Source organism: Pelophylax lessonae (genome assembly GCF_965119305.1).
Source record: "Pelophylax lessonae genome assembly, chromosome: 1".
Lineage (NCBI taxonomy): Eukaryota > Metazoa > Chordata > Amphibia > Anura > Ranidae > Pelophylax > Pelophylax lessonae.
The window spans coordinates 771035148-771057245 of NC_138768.1; the positions used below are offsets into that span (position 1 = coordinate 771035148).

Consider the following 22098-nt stretch of genomic DNA (forward strand, 5'->3'; position numbering starts at 1 on the left):
GGGCCAGATATTTCAAGAAGTGACCAGTGGACCCCAAAAATCTGAATGGAGGTGGAGGAGGAGTAAAGTGAACTCTTTTTTGTACACCCCAGGGTGGGGAAAGTATGGTTATTACCTGGGAAATACGGACCTAACCTGGTGGTGAGCGCAGCCTTGAATGGTGGTGGGAGACACTGATCATCAGAAGTCCCTTGGCATAGGCACTGCGGATTACGCATATATTTACAAATGTGTGCAAACACAATCCTCTGTTTTTAACGTAAACTGTTAGACAGGGTCAGTTTGGTTGTTTTGCAGGCTGGCTGGTAAGTGTGCTGGGAAATCCTCTGTTTGTGATTCACAATGCTCTTCCATGTGCACCTTGCTACAAAGGCTAGTTAAACGTTGGGGTGGTTGCCACTTTTTTCTACAGAAAAATTCCTTGTGATTAGCTGCAGGCAGAAGCCCCACTGAAAGCATGGGGAGGCAGACAGATCCCACAGCTAATCGTGGTCGCTCGCATGTAATCACTTAAGCAAAGGTTACCTGATCAGTGATCAGCCCTGGACCCAGACTGTCTGTGTCCAGGGCCGATCATTCGCAGGTAATCGCTCCATGGGAGATTACATGTGAGCACCTGGAATTAATTTAGGGAGCTGCCTGCCTCCCATTGTTTTTAATGCTTCCTTCCCAGCTAATTAATGGGATCCCCGCTGGGTCTCCTGCAAAACAGCTAAGGCCCCATTCGCAAGTGTGAATAGGGTCTACATGTACTTATTTAATTTATGGCCTGACAGATTACATAAGAGATCATATCATGAGTGTTATTGTTCTATACTTTTATGTGCCCTAGGTAAAGTTGGTAAAAACACATTGTTTTAGATATTCTAACCATAGATACAACAAAACAGACTATTGTCTGGATCAGTGGAATGTAGACTACATGAGTAAACAGCTAGGGTAATGGAGGAAATGGAAGGGAGAAAGTGGCTTCTGAAACACGCAAGGTTTGTAGTACACACAGAGAAGGCAGCCTGCTGATAAAATGCCATCTAGCAGACACCAGCTACTATCTGGAGTGATCATTCATACGTGTCCTCTAGCTGACATCTCACGCAGGACTCACGCTGCCAATTTGCAAACTTATACGTGAATGAGATATGCAAGGACCCTTTCCAAACATTAATAAAGCAGACTGATACTATACTATTTTTAATTAAATGGCGCCTCACATATGTTAGGAAAATTTGAATTGCACTTTAGTATAAAGGGAAGCTGTCATGATAGCTGTCACGAGTCACATATGAGATTCCTGCTTCTGTGCTGTTTGCTGGTTCTAGTAGTGAAACAGATTCTAGATTGTAAGCTCTAACGAGCAGGGCCCTCTAGTTCCTCCTGTTTTCAACTGTATTGTAACTGTATTGTCTTCCCTCACATTGTAAAGCGCTGCCCAAACTGTTGGCGCTATATAAATCCTGTATAATAATCAGGGCTTTTTTTCAGCGGGAACGCAGGGGAACGCAGTTCCGGCACCTCCAGCCCTGAATGTATTTAATGGCAAGGGGTGCTGGGTTGTGCTACACTGTCTATTGATGCTGGCTGCTGAGGAACCTATTGTTGCCTGAGGGGGATCTATTCCTGCAGGAGGATTTATTGCTGCTGGGAATATCTAATGTGGCTGCTGGGGGATCTATTTTCTCTGGAAGAGATCTCGTTTTGCAGGGGGGTCTATTGTTGCTGGGGTGGGTCTTATGTTGCTGAGGGGTCAGTTGTTGCTGGGAGGGATCTACTGTTTAGGCAGCAGTCTATTGATGCTGGCTGCTGGGAGATCTGTTGTTGCTGCCGAGGGCCCATTGTTTCTGGCTGGATCTATTGTTGCTGGGGGATATATTGTTGTTGGCTGCATGGGATCTATTTTACTGCTTTTTTGTTATCATTAACAAATTCCATACAAATTACTTAGTACCACAAATGTTACTTTGTTCTTTATTTTCTAAAAGGGATGGTACTGGGAGGTGGGTAGTGGGTGGAACCAAGGAACGGTTCACGGAGGTAGGTAGGGGCGGAGACAAGGGGTAAGTCCAAAAGAGGGAGTTCCTGCACCTATTCTCTGAGAAAAAAAGCCCTGATAATAATAATAATTAGATCTTTGTAGCATCCCACATGGCATGTTCCAGAATTAGCAAAACTTTAGGAATTCAGGAAGCTCCAACTTCCCAAACTGGATGGAAACCTTAGCCATAGCAGGTAAAGCCATTGTGACAGATCCCCTTACAATGAGACTCTAGTTATGCTGCTAAATTCACAGTTTGAAAAAATATACACTATATTTTAATTGACCATTAACTGTGGATTGTGTAGGCTACAGCCTGTGGGGGGAACAGACTCAGAAACTCGCTCACAGTCCAGTGTTAAAACTAAAAACAGGACACAGGCGCCCAAAGACTGCTGACCCTCCATGCTTCCCATCACACACTTCATCATATTTTCTACAGACTACAATTACTTGTCTCCTTCTTAATGCTTCATTTATTTAGACAAAGCACAAGAGATTTGCTGAACCTGGAGTCAAACTCTCCCTGTTTACATAATATTTATGTTAACAACAGAGCAATATGTGGCTTGCTATGGATTTAGTTAACAAACATTAATAATACAAATAGTAAATAATGTAAATCAGATAATCCTACCGGCAAGAATTTCCAAGGAATTATAGCCAAGAATTCTGTCCCACAATAACAGCAGCTGATCGGTAGCCAGATAGCCAGAAAATGCTCGAACCATCCACTTGAACGAGATGCGTAAACTAAAATGGTAAATAAATAAAAAAGAAGTCTGCTAAGAGCTTCAAGAAACACAGCAATTAAACTCTGGGTAATCTCCCGAAAAACTGGAAAATTCTCCCATGCAGAATGGCTGCTCTTTTGTTCTAGGGAAGTGTAAAAGCACTTTTAGGCTCGGTTCACATCTATGCAGGTTGTGATTGATGCTTTCTACACTCCATTTTGCAGTACTTTTTGCGGTTTTGTACACACATTTTTGATGCGTTTTTCCTTTTATGTATAGCTGGTTGTTAAGGAGTGTGCTGGGAAACCAGCCGTCCTTAACAACTGATGGGTCATTAGCTTTCAGCGGGCTTCCCTGCTGACAGCTGAATGTAAAAACAAGTATTGTCAGCAATAATGGCAAAAAAAAAAAAAAAAACTGTGTGGGGTTTCCCCCCCCCCCCCGCCCCCTCAATTAATACCAGGCCCTTGGGTCTGGTAAGGATTTTGAGAGGAACCAGACGCCAAAATTTAAAAAATAATGGAGAATCCCAAAATCCCAAAAAACTGCCTACTGTCATTTTTTTACACTACACCTTTGTCTTTGAACCGAGCCTTACTTACCCGATCCTCCACTCCCCTGGCAGGCAACGCTCCCTTTATGCTCTGATGGTGGACGGTCCCTCTGTGTTATAATGTGCAATTTAGGGTTGATGAATTCAAGAGCCTAAACTGCTGGAGCATAGGGGAGAGGACATTGCTTAGGTTTGGGGACCAGTCGAGCAGCACAGAGGAGAGGAGGATTGCGCAAGTTAAACCTGGCGAGAGCACAGCCCCACTGCAAGGGGGAATTTTCAGTTTCCCTGGAGTTGGGCATTAAGTAAAAGCTTTTAAACCTGTATCCTTGTGCATCAATTGCTACATAAAGAAGAATTTAAGACATTTTTGCAGCTAAAAAAATTCAACCTGCTAAATAGCATAAATAGCATATGTTGCTTGCAGCTTTGCCGTGCTCCTAGTCCTGAAATGTACCCACCCTATTTATTTATTTATTACAGGTACTTATATAGCACCCTCAATTCTCACAGGTCTTTACATATATATATATAAATTGTAAACTCACATCGGTCCCTGCCCTCAAGGAGCTTACAATCAAAGGTCTTTAACTTACAGTCAGACATACATATATTAGGGACAATTTAGACAGGAGCCAATTAGCCTACCAGCATGTCTTTGGAGTGTGGGAGGAAACCAGAGTACCCAGAGGAAACCCACGCAGGCACAGGGAGAACATGCAAACTCCAGGCAGGTAGTGCCATGGTTGGGATTCAAACCGATGACCCTAGTGCTGTTAGGAGCAAGTGCTAACTACTTAGCCACTGTGCTGCCTAGACTTTCCTGCACAATTTTCCAATTTAATGGGTTCATTTATTCAATTTTTTTTATAGTCCCGGAGGCCTTGAATTTAGCTTATGAGTTAATGATATTGGACCATTAAACGATGGTGCTTATTATCCCAAAAAATAATCACCAATTGCTAAACATCTTGCATACCTGAGAAACACCCTTTGTGCACTGAAGACACTCTGATTTGTATTCCTCTTAAACTAGTAAGAGTTAATACTCTTAGTGATTAAGCCAAAGTAAGAACTGGCTAAGGTCACACTGCGGCAGACACTGACAAGCGATCTGCAGTTGATCACTTTTCAGAGGGTAGCTAGGCAGCGGCATCTAGATGTTCAGGAGGGGATCATGCCTTCCTAAATGCCTGTTTTTTGTTTGATTCTTATGCTTTAGCAATTGTTAATGAAATTAACATGCTGCAAATGTTTGCCATGTGGTTGCAGCATGACTCCTCTCACTTGAATGGGCAAGACTGATAAGCTGTACTGCATGTAATCTTGACAAGCCAAAATAAATTTGCCACGAATACGATGCTCTGCTTTGTGGTCACAACATTTGTACAGTAAGTCCCCTACATATGAACCTTCGAGTTGCGAACTTTCAAAGTGTTTGTGTTTGCACAGTTTCTTTTTTCGTTCAAACCCAGCTGGCTGAATGAAAAAAACTGACAGATCGCCGTACCAACACAAGCAATGTTGGTGCAGTGATCTCCCCAGCTGTGCTTTTGTGTTCTGACAGGGGGACTCCCCCCACCAGAACACACTGATCAGTGCTCGCACTCGTTTGTCTGCAAGCACTGATCTTTGTTGGACTTATGAGCAAGTTGGACTTACAAACAAGCTCCCAGAATGGAACCCATTCAAAAGCAGGGGACTTACTGTACAGCCCCCTTGGCTGTATATTAGGTCTTGGGTTTTACTGCCCCCTATGTGAAGGAGGCCTTAGTTTGTTAGCTTTTCACATTATAATACATTGACTGCCTTAGGTGATAACACATTGCAAATAGGCACCCCCTCCCCTACCAAAAAAACCCCCAAAAAACCTACGGTTGTGCGCCGATCTCTCTGAGATGATAGAATAGCTGTGGGAGATGTGTCTGAAGAAGGCTCTCAAACTGTAGACACAGTGACATTATTCCCTACAAAACATACAGGAATAAAGTTATCTTTGTACTGTAGAACATACGTAGGATGGAAAAACACAAACTACACAAAGTGCCTAATGATTCTTTTTACCTAACTACATGCTAAAATAAAAAGGAAAATACTTCTCTGCTCCTCTCAAGCTATAATTATTAGTGTTATATAACAAAAACTTATTCCCTCAGTAACACAAGGTAAAAAAAGAAGACAAAAAGAAATATAAAGTCCATAACCAACCCTATTAACAGTAGTATTCAAAACAGAATAGCCACGAATATATATACTGACAATTTCCATCTAAGTCTAATTTGCAATAAGCGTCCATTCACACTGGAGCATTGTGGTAACATGCAGTAAAAACTGGATTTTTGTAAGAACTTACCGTAAAATCAGTTTCTCTGAAGTCCATTGACAGATACAGCCTTCATCTTCATTAGCCATTGTGTTATGCTGCCCCCTGCAGGAGTAGCTCTAGGCAGGAAAACATTAATTCTCCACGCTCATGGGGCTGTCCCCATAGCTATAACCCACACACCCTCTGATTCAGCAAACCAGTTTAGTTGTAAGCATTGAAGAAGAGACACAAAAACCATCCCCGTATCAGAGGGACGGGTGCTGCGTCTGTCAATGGACTTCAGAGAAACTGATTTTACGGTAAGTTCTTACAAAAATCCAGTTTTCTCTATCGTCCATTGACAGACGCAGCCTCCATCTTCATTAGCCATTGGGATGTCCCAAAGCAGTGTAGGCATGAGGGATGGGAAGAAAGCAACCAGAGAGTAACGTAAATTCCAAAGGCTAAACGTAGCCAACTGGGAACATGAAGCTCAACCAAAATAATAAGAGCTCATCCAGGTGAAAAAAAACCCCTAAGAGAAAGAAAACATTCTCTTATGAAACAGCAGCCTGAAAAACCTTGCAGCCAAGAGTCATCTGAAGATGGCAACAAATCTACCTTGTAGAACTTTGTAAAAGTGTGCAAAGACGACCAAGTTGCCGCCTTACAAACTTGCACTACAGAGGCCTGATGGCGAAAAGCCCAAGAGGCACTCAGCGCTCTAGTAGAATGTGCCTTCACGGGGAAAGGAGGAACCTGACCCTTGAGTTCATAAGCCTGAACAAGCTTCTGCATGATCCATCTGGATATGGTCGCAGCAGACGCAGCCAAACCTTTCCAAGGTCCATCAGTAAGGACAAAGAGAGTCTGATTTTAGGAAAGACCCAGTTACCGTCAGATAAACCCTTATCGCCCAAACCACATTCAAAGAGTGCAAGGCAAATTGCTAACGATGCTTAGGACATAAGGAAGGTAACACAATGTCTTCATTAAGATGAAAATCTGACACCACCTAAGGGAGGAAAGACGGATTGGGTCAGAGTACCACTTTATCTCTGTGGACCACCAAATAAGGCGAACAACAGTACAGCGCCGCCAACTCAGACAGTCTGCGAGCAGAAGTAATAGCCACCAAAAAGGCAACCTTCTGTGACAAAGAAAGCAGAGAAATCTCCCTCCTGTTCTCAAAAGGAGGCTTTTGAAGGACAGACAAAACTAGATTGAGATCCCAGAGAGGCAACGGGGATCTCCTCAGAGAAGCCAGATGACGCACCCCCTGAGCAAAAGTGTGAATCAGGGCAATCCAACGGACTTTGGAAGTAAATAGCCAAGGCCGACACTTGGCCCTTGATAGTGCCCAAAGCCAACCGCTGCTCAACCCCTTTCTGTAAAAAGGTCAAAACCCTAGCTATAGAAAAATATCGAGGGTGCAGCTGCAGCGATTCACACCACGTAATGTATGATTTCCACGTTCGATGATATATCTTCCGAGAAGTCGCCTTCCTAGCCTTCAACAGCGTAGGAATCAGAGTCACAAAGACCTCTAACTCTCAACACCTGGCATTCAACAGCCAAGCCGTTAAAGCCAGCGACCGTAAAGAGGACTTACCTGCGGAACCGGGTTGACTGGCCTTGGGCTTGCCTCAGTGCTTCTTAGTTCCTCCAGAAGCTTTGAATGGCTTACCTTTTTCTTGCGCCCCAGAGGCATGCCTGAGTGGTAAAGGAAGGCCCCCGCTTAGTACGGGGTGGCTTAGAGGATTGAGGAAGAAGAGTTCTCTTCCCATCAATCAGACCTTTGATCAACTCATCCAGTGAGTCGCCAAACCAACGCTCTTCCCAGAAAAGGAAGATCTGTCAGGGCCTTCTTGGAAGCCTGGTCAGTCGACCAGCTCTTCTGCCAAACCATGTGCCGAAGGGCAATCCCCACAGCTGAAACTCTGGCCACCAGGGAAGCCGCATCCAAGTATGCATCACATAAAAACACCAGGGCCTGGGGCATCTGGTCCATAAATTCCATCAGCTCCGGGGGAACTATGTCAGGGTTCAAGTTCCCTTTCAGAACTGTAATCCATTCCGTAACCGTCTGTGATACTAAAACAGACACAAAAACCGGCTTCAGAATAGAACCCGCTAACACGTAAAGATGGCGGGAAAGGGATTCCACCCGCCTGTCCACCAGATCCATAAAAACCAGGGAATCTTCCACAGGCACTATAGTAGATTTGTTCAAACTAGAAACAGGGTTGTCCACCTTAGACGGCACAGTCCAACAGTTGGATACCATCTCAGCAAAGGGATAGCGGCGTTTCAAGCGCTTAGGCACTACTAGTGCTTGATGAGCCGCCATTGGTCATTCACAATATCATGAAAGGTCTCGGGACAGGGGAAAACCTTGCCTGATTTTTGGGGGCCAAAAGCCCTCCGTGTCCCTGCTGGCGTGGGCTAATATGTCAATTTTAAAGTTTCCCTAACTGAAACAATCAGGGCTTCAACCAAAGAGCATTCCCACCCTGCAGTTGAAGAAGACAGGTCCTCTTCACCATCCGATTGCGAGGACAGCAATCCCTCAGGTAGGGGGGCGTCCGTGGCGACCATATCCGCCTCTTAATCAGAGAACCCCACCAATGATGGAGAAGGCCGTTTTCGGCTAGTAACCTTTTTCATTACAAAATCAAATTTTGATGCCAGGCTTTCCAGAGCTGCTGAAATCACGGTCAGCGACTGCAATCCGGAATGTCCGGGGTGTCGCACTGAGCGGGTATGAGGGTTAAATTACAGCCTGGGACTCCATTTTCAATGTAACAGAAAAAAGGAGTACTGTCACTTTAAAACGCTGATCGCGTTCCCACCGCCAATCTCATCGGCCACACCAACAGCAGAGTGTGCAGGGATATGCCCACAAACACCCCAGAACTGTACCACCTCCAGAGGAAACCTCCTGAATTGGACTGTGCAGCAGGAAGAAGAAATCACAGGATGTGACATCAGCCTGGACGTGAAAGGTCACGCTGCCTGTGTAGCTCCAGAGGACTACACAAAATGGATGCCAATGCAAAACAATAGGAAGCACAGGGAAAATGGCTGCCCCATACAAGTCAATGGGGAAAAGAAATCATACATTGCCCACACTAAAGATGGCGGCGCCCACGGCGTGGAATGCGGTCAGGGACCCCCAAAAGGCGCCCCAGCTATATCGCCCCTGTGGGAACGGGAGAGGGAAACCGGGCACAGGGTCGGGTACCTGACAGGCCAGGGGGATCTTTTAAAAAGCCCCGGTCATATTATCCCCAGGAGAAGGCCCACATTCCCCCAAGACCCCCAAGGGGCAAGGGGGCCACATTTACTCACCATACCATCGACCGGGTGGGCTCTGCTCTGGGCAGACCACCTTGCACCCGGAGTGGGGGTGCTACTAGCCAAGGGGTGCGCTGCCACTCAGGGCATTCCAGGTCGTTGTGTCTCAGTGAGACATCCACTCGCAGGCTCGTCTCCATCCGGAAAGGGGCACCGTCGTAGTGAGGCCTAGTGCGGGACTATAACCTGCTCATGCTTATAGGCCGAGCTGGGGAGACCTTAAGGATCTAGATTATCCAGTGCGAAACCCCAGTCGGCATTGCTTGTAGATCACCAGGAGGATCCCCCTGAACACAAGCTAGCAAGGTGAGTAAAGAAAAAAAAAAGCAAATATTCTGAAAAGAATTAAAAACGGAGACCGAAGTCCCAGCAGGAAACCTAGGTCCTACTCCTTCTCTAGGCAGAAACAAACTGGTTTGCTGGAGCAGAGGGTATGTGGGTTATGCCTATGGGGACAGCCCCGTGGGCGTGGAGAATGAATTTTTTCCTGCCTAGAACTACTCCTGCAGGGGGCAGCATAACCCAATGGCTAATGAAGATGGAGGCTGCATTTGTCAATGGACGATAGAGAAACATGCATTTTATCACATGATATGATGTGCATCACCATCATAAAGCAAAACACAAGGAACAAGATTTGTGTTATGTTGCATTGGCAAAAATGTATTCAGTATTTTTTGTGTGTTGCGTTGTGCTGCCAGCCTAGTCAAACTGATTGGACTGCCCTAACGCAACAAAACATGTTGCGTTAAAGCAGAATGTAGTGGGAAATGGACCTAAATGCTTCTTTTGACAAACAGTCTAATAGTTTAGAATCAGAACAATCTAGTATATTAAAAGGGCATATAAAATGTAATACCCGACCCTTATTAGGGGGTCGGCCCATTGACAAAGTATATTTTAGTTAAAGATCAATGCTGGTAAATTTCTCACCAGCCTTCCCTAGTAACGTCTGCTTTCCCTGTTGGTAAGTCCTGCTTTTCCTGCTGAATTCTCCAATATAAAATATAAGAAGAATTCATTAATATGTGTTATAGTGCCGATAGATTTCTGAGACATAAACAAGGCTGGTGGGTTACACTAGAGCATAGCTAGAACTGAAATATCAGTTTTTAATAGTATTTTTTTTTTATTTCATAAGGATAGACTTTTATTACTGTTTGCTATAATTAATTCAATTGCTGCTGTCATTCCTGCTACACTTGTTGATAGTTGGCTGGACGTCTATAACTGCTGTGGTGTGGGCACAGCTTGTTCCTTGCTAATGTCCCTTCAGACAGAGTATATAAAGTCTTGGCTTCTTGTATTCAAGTGAGGCTGACTTCAGTGAAAGTCAGCCTGGTGCTATTCTGATGCTGTGCTGCTGCTTACATTTAGCTCCACTGCCAATAACTTCACAGCCTCTGAAGCCTCAGAGTCTGCCTTTCTCTCAAGTCAGCCATATTTATATAAGCATCTGGGACTTTACAGACCTCTGTCGGGCAAAAGGGGAAATTAGGAAGCATTGGGCTTTAAATCGCCACGGTTTCCCAACCAGAGTTCCATGGAACCCTGGGGTTCCGCCAGAGGTTGCTAGGATTTCCTTGAACAATGAGCAATTTATGCCTCCCAGAAAATTTCCCTTTGACACCACTGATCTTTTTAGCTATCTGTAAGGTCGTATTTCTTCCCAATGACCACAAATGTAAGGATGATCACACTAATGTATCATGAATTGCAGATAGAGTAATTTTTACCAGGGGTTCCATGATACCGGAAATTTATTTCAAGGGTTCCCCTGTATTAAAAAGATTGAGAAAGGCTGTTCTACCCTCTGCTAGTTGCTCTATAACAAAATAATCCTATCTTTACTTATTATCCACCCTAAGGTTTCACACACTGCTTGGTGTCCTAGTACTCAACATAACATGATGATAGAAACTCACAGATATGTGGGAAGAGATGGAGTGGAGACGGAAGAAGAAGCGCACATACATCTCTCGAAACACTTGATATAGTCTGGCCGGCTCCGGATACAAGAAACATAAAGGGGCAACTGAAAACACAGAAGTTAGAAATACATGAGAATACGGAGAATAGCTCAGTTCTTGTACATTATTAAACAAACCAAGTAAGCAATGGCTGATTCCAAAGTTCTGTCCTTACATGTTCATTTTGTGAAAAGTGAGAGAGTGCCTGAGTAGTCCATCCCCAACCCATTTATCCATAGCGATTACCGCACTTTCCAAGCTGCTCCTTCACAGCGGGTGCAAATACCTGATGCCCAGGGCCGGGACAGGGGGGTCAGAGGAAACAGGACCCCTGGGCGCAGGATTTTACTGGGGGGGGCATAGGTGAAGTCTTTTACAGTGCAGTCAGTAGGCTGCTAAAGTCATTTTAGCCTGGACCAGTACAGAGATTACTGCCCCTACAGTAGCGGGTTGCCATTTTTACCCTGGGTACTGGATGACCTTGTCCCAGCACTGCTGATGCCTTTGGGTATGGGGAATCTTTTACTTTTTAAAAAAGAATTCAAGTTAGATTCTGAGATGTGTAGACACATCTGCCATTTTGTGCATGGTAAGCAATCCTGATAGCCACCTATAAGGTAGTGCCATAGTCATTTAGATGAATTTCTAAACCAACAGGTACTCATCTGTGGATGTTTACCAAATGCAACTGTATCTCATGAGAATGTCATAAATTATTTCAGTCATAAGTAATGTACTAAAATCTCTGACTTTACACTCATATCGCAAACACAGTTTTGTTTGTGGTTTCATATATATACTGAAAAGTCATAAAAAATATTTCATATTAGCTGTGCCTCTTGTGATTTTTAAAGGTCTAGTCTAGCCTTGTTTATAAAAGACTCCCAGCTACACTTATGTCACATAATGACAGGAAAGACGACAGGTTTCTATTTAAATATGTCACTTTCTTTACTAGGCTGTGATTTATAGATGTACATACAGTGTCTGTGCTCAGATAATTGACACCCAGGAGCTGCACAGGATGAATGTTCCGCCTTACATAAACAGCCATGGTCCCAAAGCTTTATGTATGCTCTTTTCTGGACAGGAAAGAGCAATAATTTAAATTCCATACTGGCTCTGTCATGAAAATGTCACATTTACCTGCAGCAACTTCCTTCTGTAAAAATCTACTTGCTGTGTTTATAAAACTTTCTGACATGTGCAGCTTCTCGTCATGTACTGACATTTAATATTTTACTAAGATTAGACATCCAGCTCTTTTGTGAAATGTTTTGTGTTGGTTAGCTTTTTGTAAATGTGAGCAGTCATCAAAAATGTAATTTTAAAGCTACTGTACATTCAGACTTACAGTATGTGTTCAAGAGCTGTGTGTTACAAAAAAAAACATGCTTGATATATTTTTGGTGCAGTTTCCAGCAAAACATACCTTCAATGAGGTTTTATAATAAAACATGCCTAAAACACACCACACTAACACTGGGAAAAAAAAGTAGCCCAAATAAAGTCATCACTGATACCTAAACTACAGTAAGTGTCTATATCGACCAGAATACCAACTTTTATACATTTCTTACTATATTTCATTATGTAAGAACACCCATAATATCACCTGTTGTCCTCAACTGTATGTGATCACACCAGAGACTGTAGCGCATCCTTGGATTTATTTTTTTGTGTGTACATGGTGTATTTAAAGCGGAGTTCTTCCCAAAATTTATTTTTGGGATAAAAATACCCCTAAGACAGTCAGGGCTAGTGCATTTAAGCAATGATAGCCTCTGAACTGTCCCCTGCTTAGTGTACCTGTAAGAAGGAAAACTTACCTTGAAAATTTCTTGTCCAGCGCTGCCATCTGGGGTGTGGGCAGCTGAAGCCATAGCGTCCCTCTTCCTGGATTTCGGAGTCCCAGAATGCCATGCTCGTCACTTACGGGGCAGGCGCGTCATCCCACAGCTGGTTCTGCGCATGCCCAGAAGCTGTTCTAATTAATTTAGCAGGGAATGACGCGCCTGCACCGGAAGTGACGAGGGACACCGGTGAAGGCGCATTGACTCCTGGGATTGATGACGCTCATCTCCCAGGAGTCAATGCAAAGGAGGAAGTGACGTCGGCGGCCGCATAGGGAGGAGGAGGAGGAAGGAAGGTAAGTTAATTTTCATTAAAAATAAGGTAAGTGAAACAAAAAAAATTATAATTATCCAATTCTTTTTCAGGTTTTTTTAATCTAACTGACGGTGTAAAGTGAAAAAATAGGGTGGAACTCCGCTTTAAGAACAAAGCAAACAAATTCTGTCCAACAAACCAAAATGTAGCAAGAAACATATGGGGACTTTAAAGGATGGGTTCACCATTTGTAACATGTTACACTCTTATTCAGGGTGTAACATGTAATATGTTACACATGCACCAGACCCTGTTCCCCCGACCCCCCGTTCTGACAGCTGGCGGGGGATTTCTCCCCCGCTAGCTGTCACAATCTGCAAAAACAGTATTCTGTGAATGGGAAAACTACAAGGTCCAACAGCCTTTGCGGCTGTCGGCTTGTAGTTCTCAATGGACTACCACAGCGCGGTTCAGCGCTGTGGTAATTCATTAAGTCTTGCTGTCAAAGTGTAACTGCCTGGTTGTAACAGAGAGGTCCTCTGTGACCAAGCCCCAGTGAGCGGGGTGAAACATGTCAGGCGGGTGTGGCTGGAGCAGCACTTGCTAAGGCCACATTCATCTAATTGCACTGGGTTGGTGAGTGGCGCCTTTTCTTCTCTTTGATAATACTATAAAAGTGACTTCTAGTCTGACGAGCCTGACCACAGAGTTTTGGGGTATTCCACATTTTGTTGCCCTCCTATGAAGTCCATTGTTAAAAAGATAAATTGCATTCAAGTCTGGACCTGCACTTCTTTGCATACAGAAAGTGTTCGTGTGATGGCCCCTTTGGGACAAGGTGTTCCTAGATGGGAAACCTTTTATAAGCCCCTTCTGGGTGGAGGCACCAAAGGTTCACAAACTTAAAGACACTGTCTTAAACTCCCAGTTCCCAGAGGCTCAGAATACCCTGTTAGCCCAGATACTGCTACAACATTGAGTCTAATTTCTGAAAGGAGAGGGTCATCTCATATGACACCCACCTACCCCAAAACAGGTCACACACCATTAGTCATCAGACCACCAGTCATGAGAGGGGCAGGAAGCAAAGTCCTGCCTTCACCAGGGTGGCTGCCTCCACGCAGAAACAAAGTTCTAAATAGGGAATGGTAGTTTAATAATGAAGAAAAATCAGATGCAGGGAGACCACAGGCAATACTAGCAACTAGGCCTATGCCTTTATTTTTAGCACAGCTTTCAGAGTTCAGACACTCTTTAGTGAACCCCGATCATTATATTACACTTAATATATTACTGCCTTTCTGCAAAAAGTCTGCAACCAGGGCAGAGAGGTTAGTTGATGTAATTTGCCTAATGTACATTATTATTCAGTTTCTACTTTATCCCTGAGCAACTCAATCCTGTCTTGTGTATGACCACGCCAGGACAAGTGTGCTGATTCAAAGCACATGGTGGCCAGATTTACAGCAGTCACACCTTGTTAAAGCTTCTGTTAGTTTACAGCACACTTACCGTACATTGAAAAGCCATGAAATGGAATTACCCCTATAAAACATAAGATATAGAATGCATTAATACTTAAACATAGAAACGACTTGCCATTCTATATTAGATCATATCAAAGGTTCCTTAGTTTTGTAAGAGATTTTCAAAGTAACGATAAAAGGTGTTGCTTTACACTATCTTGCAAAACTGGTTTTGTGTAAAACAGCTATTGGAGTTGAATTATAATCAGAAGTAACAAAAAATAGAACCCATATTGTCCTTATATTAGAACAGGATGCTGTGCTTTTTGCTTCTATGTAAAATTGTTGATAACCCTGCCCTTAGTAATGATCACAAAAGTCATCATTGCAAGCAGCATCATGTGATAGAATTGTAAAGTGAGTCTTGATGCTAAAAGAGATATGCTATTGATTTCTCACTACAAAGGATGGAATTTACAAATCCCTCTTTCCAAAAAAAAAAGGACAAAACTTGTTCCAAAATGTGTGCTTTGCTGAAACCGTAAAACTTTTATTCATTTTTCTTGATCCTTTAGAGGATTATGGGATTCTGAAACTTTCTCTCCTTGCTTTGTTACAATGTGTTTAGCCTCCACTTTCAGTTCTCGCATCAAAGGCTGCTGCATAAAATGGAAAGAAACTAAAGATAAAGTGTTTCATAGCGTTGTTTGCAAGCTTTATACATGTCTAAGGAACATAGAAAATAAATCAGTGACATTGTTAAGGCGAAGCTCCGCTCTGTAGCAATAGAGCTTTATTTCGGGTGCAATTGTATTGAGGCAGACAACTATTCCCTTCAGCAGCCAGATCTGAAGCACTTTTCTCCTTGTTGCCTCTTTTTAGACCTTGACTGACTCTGCACTGTCAATCATTTTTTAGCCATTATTAACCCCATCCACTTGCAGCTACCCACATTATCTTCAGAGGTCATCTTTATGGTTTACCAAACGTAAAAACTGTTTACTGGAAAGTTTCTGTTCAATGGCATTAAAAAAACAGGAGCACTCTCTCTTTAGGCCAGAAACTCTCCCTCCACAACTCAATTTCGTGGAGTATAAACACTAAAAAAACCTCAGGGGAGCATGGTCACAGGTTACATAATTGCATAACAGGGGCGTCCAACTACATTTCATTGCGGGCCACATCAGCATTATGGTTGCACTCAAAGGGCCGGATGTGTCTGAAAGACGAGATGTCTAGAGCACACCCCCCCTCCTTACATCAGATCTCAAGAGTCTCCAAACATCCCTTACATCACAGTGCAACCCACTTACCTGCTGCCTGGTAGAAGCTGGGGTTAGGAGCTGGGAAGCAAAAAGTTCAGGTCTGGAGGAGGGCGGGAGTCAACTGCCTGAGTCTGCTGAATACTAAGATCAGGGGAGGAGAATTCAAGGAGATTCTGTGGCTGCAAACAAAACTGTAGAATCTGTAGGAGGAGTTCTGTCCTTTCTGCTGCCAACTGCTGAGACAAGGTGGGGGCGGAGATGAAGGGGATGCCGCAGTTGCAGGAGAGGTGAGAGGGCCACATGAAATGGCCTGGAGGGCCAGATTCGCCCCCAGGGCCTTGTGTTTGACACGTGGTTTATAAGGTTAAAAAAAGACATTGGTTCATCCAGTTCAACCTATGTGTGTGTGATTTTTATTCTCCAACAATTCCCATAGCCCTTGCAGTAGAGTGTCTCAAAGGGAGCCTGAAAAAGTCCTGTTTGAAATTTACACATCTCTCATACACTTTTAGAGACTTCTGATTCTAATGCCAGGAACTCAGATACAGTGTTCTAGAGCCTGGGGAACAGACACATCATGTCTGTGAGAGTTGCACGGTTCATGGAAGTTGCAAAATTGTATGCAGAGACAGAAAAGCATTAGCCTTAATCAGCCTGGTAGTTAGGATGTGGATTTGTGTAGTTGGTGCCTGGACACTGCTAGGATTTTGTTTTGGAGTTTTTCCCCAGTTTGTTTTGTGGAACACTGTATAGCACCTGTAAATAGCACCAAAAACCCAGCACTGTTTGTCACTACATCACTGGACTGGTATCTGTGCCTAAAAGTGTGCTCACTCCAGGCAGCTTTGTATCTGCTACCTATCACCAGCTCTCACCCTCTATATTCTGCTTCCTAAAGAAGACATCTACATTCTTTTTTTAATTGTCTACACTCTCATCTAGTGCCACTTCCTGGAGGAGGTAGTTCTACATTTTAACTGCTCTAACAGTAAAGAACTCTTTCAGCAATCTAAGGTTAAACCTCCTTCCTTCTAACCTCAAATCGTGGACGCGTGTCCTCTTCAGGGATCTTGGAGTAAACAGTTTATTACAGTTACTTGATTGCAATCATATCCCTGCATAAAGTGTTACTAACTCCCAGGACCCTGCATTTACTATATTGGGTCTCCCACAGGACACAGAACATGGAAATGTATTTATTTTAGTAAATATAAACTGCTAAATACCTTTTATCATCAGTAGTATATATCTTGTGACTTCTATCAGTGTCTGGCCAAGCACTGGTGAAAGCTTGTAGGAGGAGTTTTCATTCTCCTCTGACTGTCCTATAAGGCTGCATGACCCCTGACTCTCTGTCTGGGCAGTGCTGACACCAAACTGAGCAAGTCCCTTCAAGGCTCTGTACTATCAGGAGATGATGGATTAGGGAAAGTAAAAGAAGGGGAGAAGGGAAGGATCAAAGAAGACAGGATCAAATAGCCTTTTAAAACAATGCATAGAATTAACCCCTAAGGTTCCACAGTGAGTATAACCAGCATGCTTTACTGCATATACAGACTGATTTTACTTTTGTGGGTTTAGTAATACTTTAGGTGCCAGTTCTTCAGAGAGAATAACTGGAATCTATTTAACCGATCCTCATAGCTGAGGTTCTCCATACTTTCTAATTATTATTTTTTTTTTTTTTTGTCTGTACCTGAGCTCTTTCTCATTTAACAGTCTTTCCTGAGGAATGATGTCCAAAATAAAACGGCATATTTAAGATGATGCCAAACCAGTAAAGGGATAAATAAATTATTCATCCTTTGAATGCATGCCCTTTTTACTGCATGAGAGTGTTCTGCTAGCTTTGTTAGCATCAGCTTGGCATTGCATACTATTGCTAAGTCTGATCTACCGGCACCCCCAGATCCTTTTTCATCACTGCTTCTCCCAGGGGGAGTGTATTTTACATGTTTTTGCATTACAAATCCTTTGGCAGGTAATGTATATTTTGCATGTGTATTTTTGGAACAGAGGTGCATAACAGGTGCCAAACTGAGAGAACAGGCCACACAAGGAATGACATCTCCCTTAAAATACTTTTACGGTTTTACCTACCAAATGTTTTGTAATTCTGTACAGCCAGCCTTGTGATTAACAAAACATTTTCCACACTGCACAGCCAGGAAGGTAACATGCATACCTACTGGTAAACAATTCATCTTCCTGGTTCACCAATGGTTTTAATGTCACCTCTCTTCTCTTTTCTTTCTAGTGAGCAGGGCGACCTGACTGGCAGAGATGTCTGTATCACAAAAATGGCTGACCAAAATTACAAATCCTTTGGCAGGTAAACATATATAGTATGTATTTTAGCTGCAAATTTATCTTTTTCCCTGCAACTCTTCTTTAAACAGATGGCACCGATCAGCTATGATATTTGTGTAATTTCCTTATCTACCACTAGAGGATGACAAAGCACAGCTTACCATTCGGTGGATAGACAACAGCAAACTCTTCTAAGCCAAGCTTGCCTACAAATAAAAGATTGAACGTTACTTTTTCCAGATGCTGAATCAATATAGACATTGAAATGATCTTACTGGCAATTTAATTAGTCGTACTTAATAAAACAGGCCCAACAAACAGAAACAAATAGAAAAGATGACAGCCATTCGTCAGGTGTTTACCATGAAAAGCGTCAATCTATACATAAAACAGAAGTGAAATGTTTATTCGCTCCTGTCTATTAAATAGAATGGTTTGCATAAATTACCGTATCAAATAATATAAAACGATAATATAAAATAATGACTACAGTATATTGATATGTTCCTTTAAGTCACTATATGCCAAACAGAATTGTCATTTTGGTGTATGACCCACATGACTGTATAATACGGTATGAGTTCCATATGACTGCATACCAAGATAATTCTAATGATGATGGTTCCTAAACAAAAAAGTACATATACAGTGCATCCGGAAAATATTTACAGCACTTCACTTTTTCCACATTTTAGGTTACAGCCTTTTTCCAATCTTTAAATCTTTGCAAATGTATTAAAAATAAAAACAAAAAAAAAAAAATCCCAAGTATTCACAGCCTTTGCTCAATACTTTGTTGAACCACCTTTGGCACCAATTACAGCTCAAGTCATTTGGAGTATGATGCTACAAGCTTGGCACACCTATTTTTGGGCAGTTTTTCCAATTCTACTTTGCAGGACCTGTCAAGCTCCATCAGGTTGGATGGAGTGCATTTTCAGATCGCTCCAAAGATGTTCAATCGGGCTTAAGTCTGGGCTCTGGCTGGGCCACTCAAGGACATTCACAGAGTTGTCCCATAGTCAGTCCTTTGTTATCTTGGCTGTGTGCTTAGGGTTGTTGTCCTGTTGGAAGATGAACCTTCGCTCCAGTCTGGGGTCCAGCACGCTCTCAAGCAGGTTTTCATCAAGGATCTTTCTGTACATTGCTGCATTCATCTTTCCCTCAATCCTGACTAGTCTCCCAGTTCCTGCCGCTAAAAAATCCATACAACATGATGCTGTCACTACCATGCTTCACTGTAGGGATGCTATTAGCCAGGTGATGAGCGGTGCCTGGTTTCCTCTAGACATGACACTTGTCATTCAGGCCAAAGAGTTCAATCTTTGTTTCATCAGACCAGAGAATTTTGTTTCTCATGGTCTGAGAGTCCTTCAGGTGCCTTTTGGAAAACTCCGGGCAGGCTGTCACGTGCCTTTTCCTGAAGAGTGGCTTCCATCTGGCCACTCTTCCATGCAGGCCTGATTGTTGGAGTGCTGCAGAGATGGCTGTTCTTCTGGAAGGTTCTCTTTTCTCCACAGAGAAATGCTGGAGCTCTGCAAGAGTGACTATCAGGTTCCTGGTCACCCCCACGACTAATGCCCTTCTGCTCCAATCTCTCAGGGCGGCCCTCTATAGGAAGAGCCCTGGTGGTTCCAAACTTCTTCCATTAACAGATGTTGGGAGCCACTGTGCTCATTGAGACCTTCAATGCTGCAGAAATTATTCTGTTCCCTTCCCCAGATCTGTGCCTGGATTCAATTCGGAGGTCCACAATCAATTCCTTGGACTTCATGGCTTGCTTTGTGCTCTGACATGCACTGTTACTAGTGGGACCTTGTATAGACAGGAGTGTGCCTTTCCAAATCATGCCCAATCACCTGAATTTACCACATGTGGACTCCAGTCAAGTTGTAGAAACATCTCAAGGATGCTCAGTTTAAACAGGATGCACCTGAGCTCAATTTTGAGCGTCATGGAAAAGGTCGTGAATACTTATGAACATGTGATTTTTTTTGGGGGTGTCATTATGGGGTATTGTTTGTAGAATTTTGAGAAAAATAATACATTTAATCCATTTTGGAAAAAAGGCAACATAAAATGTGGTAAAAGTGAAGCGCTGTGAATACTTTCTGGATGCACTGTATATTAAGATAGTTCCGTTTATTAGCAAATCACATCAGCCTCATTTAGGTAATATATTTTAATGGGCATTCATTAGTAAAGAGAACACATTTGAGGAATGGTAAATAAAAAATGCAAAGCAGTTTACATGAATGAGTTTTCAATGACATTTATGGTTTCTAAGAGTATCAGAAGCTTTGTAGGACTTAAATTATTCATTTTTCTAACAATGTCTTGCAAAACAGATTCACAGTGTGCTCTTCATATTTTCAGTTATAGCTACTGTGTCCAAGCATCTGTCTTTAATTGCTCCTATTTCTAAAAAAATGCAAGCTGGAATCACCCTTACCCAAATTCATCTGCAAGCCCTAAGACAGTAACTCACAGAAATCTCAGGTAGACATAAGTTTTATCTATTTCTTTTTTTACATTGAAGCTGAAGTTTAGGAAAAAAAAAAAACATAAATATTCTCTATAGCAACCTTTCTCAACCTTTACAACCTTGAAAAAACTTTTCAGACTCGGGGAACCCCTACTAAAAATGACTATATCTACAAGTCATGATACATTAGTGTGATGGTCAGTGGGAAGAATGCACCTTACACTTGTGGTCATTGGGAAGAATTACCCTCCTACAGATTGCTAAAAAGATCAATGGTGTCAGTGGGAACTCATCTGAGAGGCAGACATTGCTCAATACTCAAGGAACCCCTAGCAACCTCTGGTTGAACTTCCAGTGCTGCGGAGGTAATACCGATGGGTCTTCTGTGAGGCTGCTGTGAAAAAAAGTTCCTGATGAGGTTCCGCCCCCTTCTTAATTGAGATACAGGGTCATGTGTCTTGAAATTAGAATTCCCCCTGAGAAAGACAAGTGACCCTATGTCGATACATGTAGGGGAGTGGCCAGGACAGTGACGACACCTAGGAACCAATGTGAAGCTGGAGGCTAGGTTTATCTGTGAGGCGGCTGTTTACACTGATTTTCCCAAAAACGATGTATCTTCGGATTGTGAACGCTTCTGTTGGTTTGGTGCACTGCAAGCACCTGTAAAGAGTGAGTACCCTGTGAAATTTTTTTAATAAATGCAAAAGGGTATAAGCACTATTCACTTTTTTACCTTTCATTCATTACATCGGGATACTACAATCCATAATAATAGGAGCCTAGAAGGAGGTTGGAGAAGTTGGATATAGCCAATAGTGGGCTAAAAAGCTGGTTTGGATCAAGCTCAATTGCAGTGATCACATTACCCCAGGTGAGAATATTCCTGCTGGGGGGGATCATATCGAGGTGGCACACTATTGGTGTTTTGTATGGAGAAGGAATTGCATGGCAGATCAAGCACTCTATTTTTCTTAATTTTCTTGCTTTATAATTCTTTGCAAGCAGTCATTTGCATGGACTCTTTCGTTGTTATATGATGATTGCATGTCTATGTTGGACAATATTTCACTACATGTATGCACTTTTTAATATTTTTACATGTATGCACTTTTTAATATTTTTACATGTATGCACTTTTTAATATTTTAATATTGTTATATTCTGCCTATACAGTCATTCAGTATTCACACATTTATTGTGTATTGATTTAGTTAGCACATGAGTGGGATTGTGAACAATGCTAGCAGCTTATATTCACTTAATTTCATAGGCAGTAGCTCGCAGGATCAATATATTTAAATTTATACCTCCCAACTGTCCCTGATTTCGAGGGACTGTCCCTGATTTGGAACAAAGTCCCTCTTTCATCCTCAGTTGTCCCTCATTTTGGTCTGATCTATATAGTTGTATATAAAATGCACTTTTTATCTTTCAAAAAGTGTTTTCCAGTGCTAAACTTTTCATTCAATTTCTAAATTGTTGCATTTATAAAATTCAAAAGCCTGTATA

The 22098-nt window shown here is 42.6% G+C and overlaps 1 protein-coding gene across 2 annotated transcripts in view; it reads right to left on the reverse strand.

The window, feature by feature from the left end:
* The window catches only part of TBC1D19 (TBC1 domain family member 19), a 327200-nt gene that overhangs the window by 75110 nt on the left and 229992 nt on the right, over positions 1 to 22098 (reverse strand). For both annotated transcript variants that reach the window (XM_082267943.1, XM_082267942.1), the window contains 5 exons: positions 18263 to 18307; positions 14573 to 14605; positions 10907 to 11016; positions 5195 to 5286; positions 2670 to 2785 (listed from right to left, as the gene is read on the reverse strand). In XM_082267943.1, coding sequence (XP_082124069.1) covers positions 2670 to 2785; positions 5195 to 5286; positions 10907 to 11016; positions 14573 to 14605; positions 18263 to 18307 — 396 coding nt within the window. The remainder of the gene's footprint in view (positions 1 to 2669; positions 2786 to 5194; positions 5287 to 10906; positions 11017 to 14572; positions 14606 to 18262; positions 18308 to 22098) is intronic.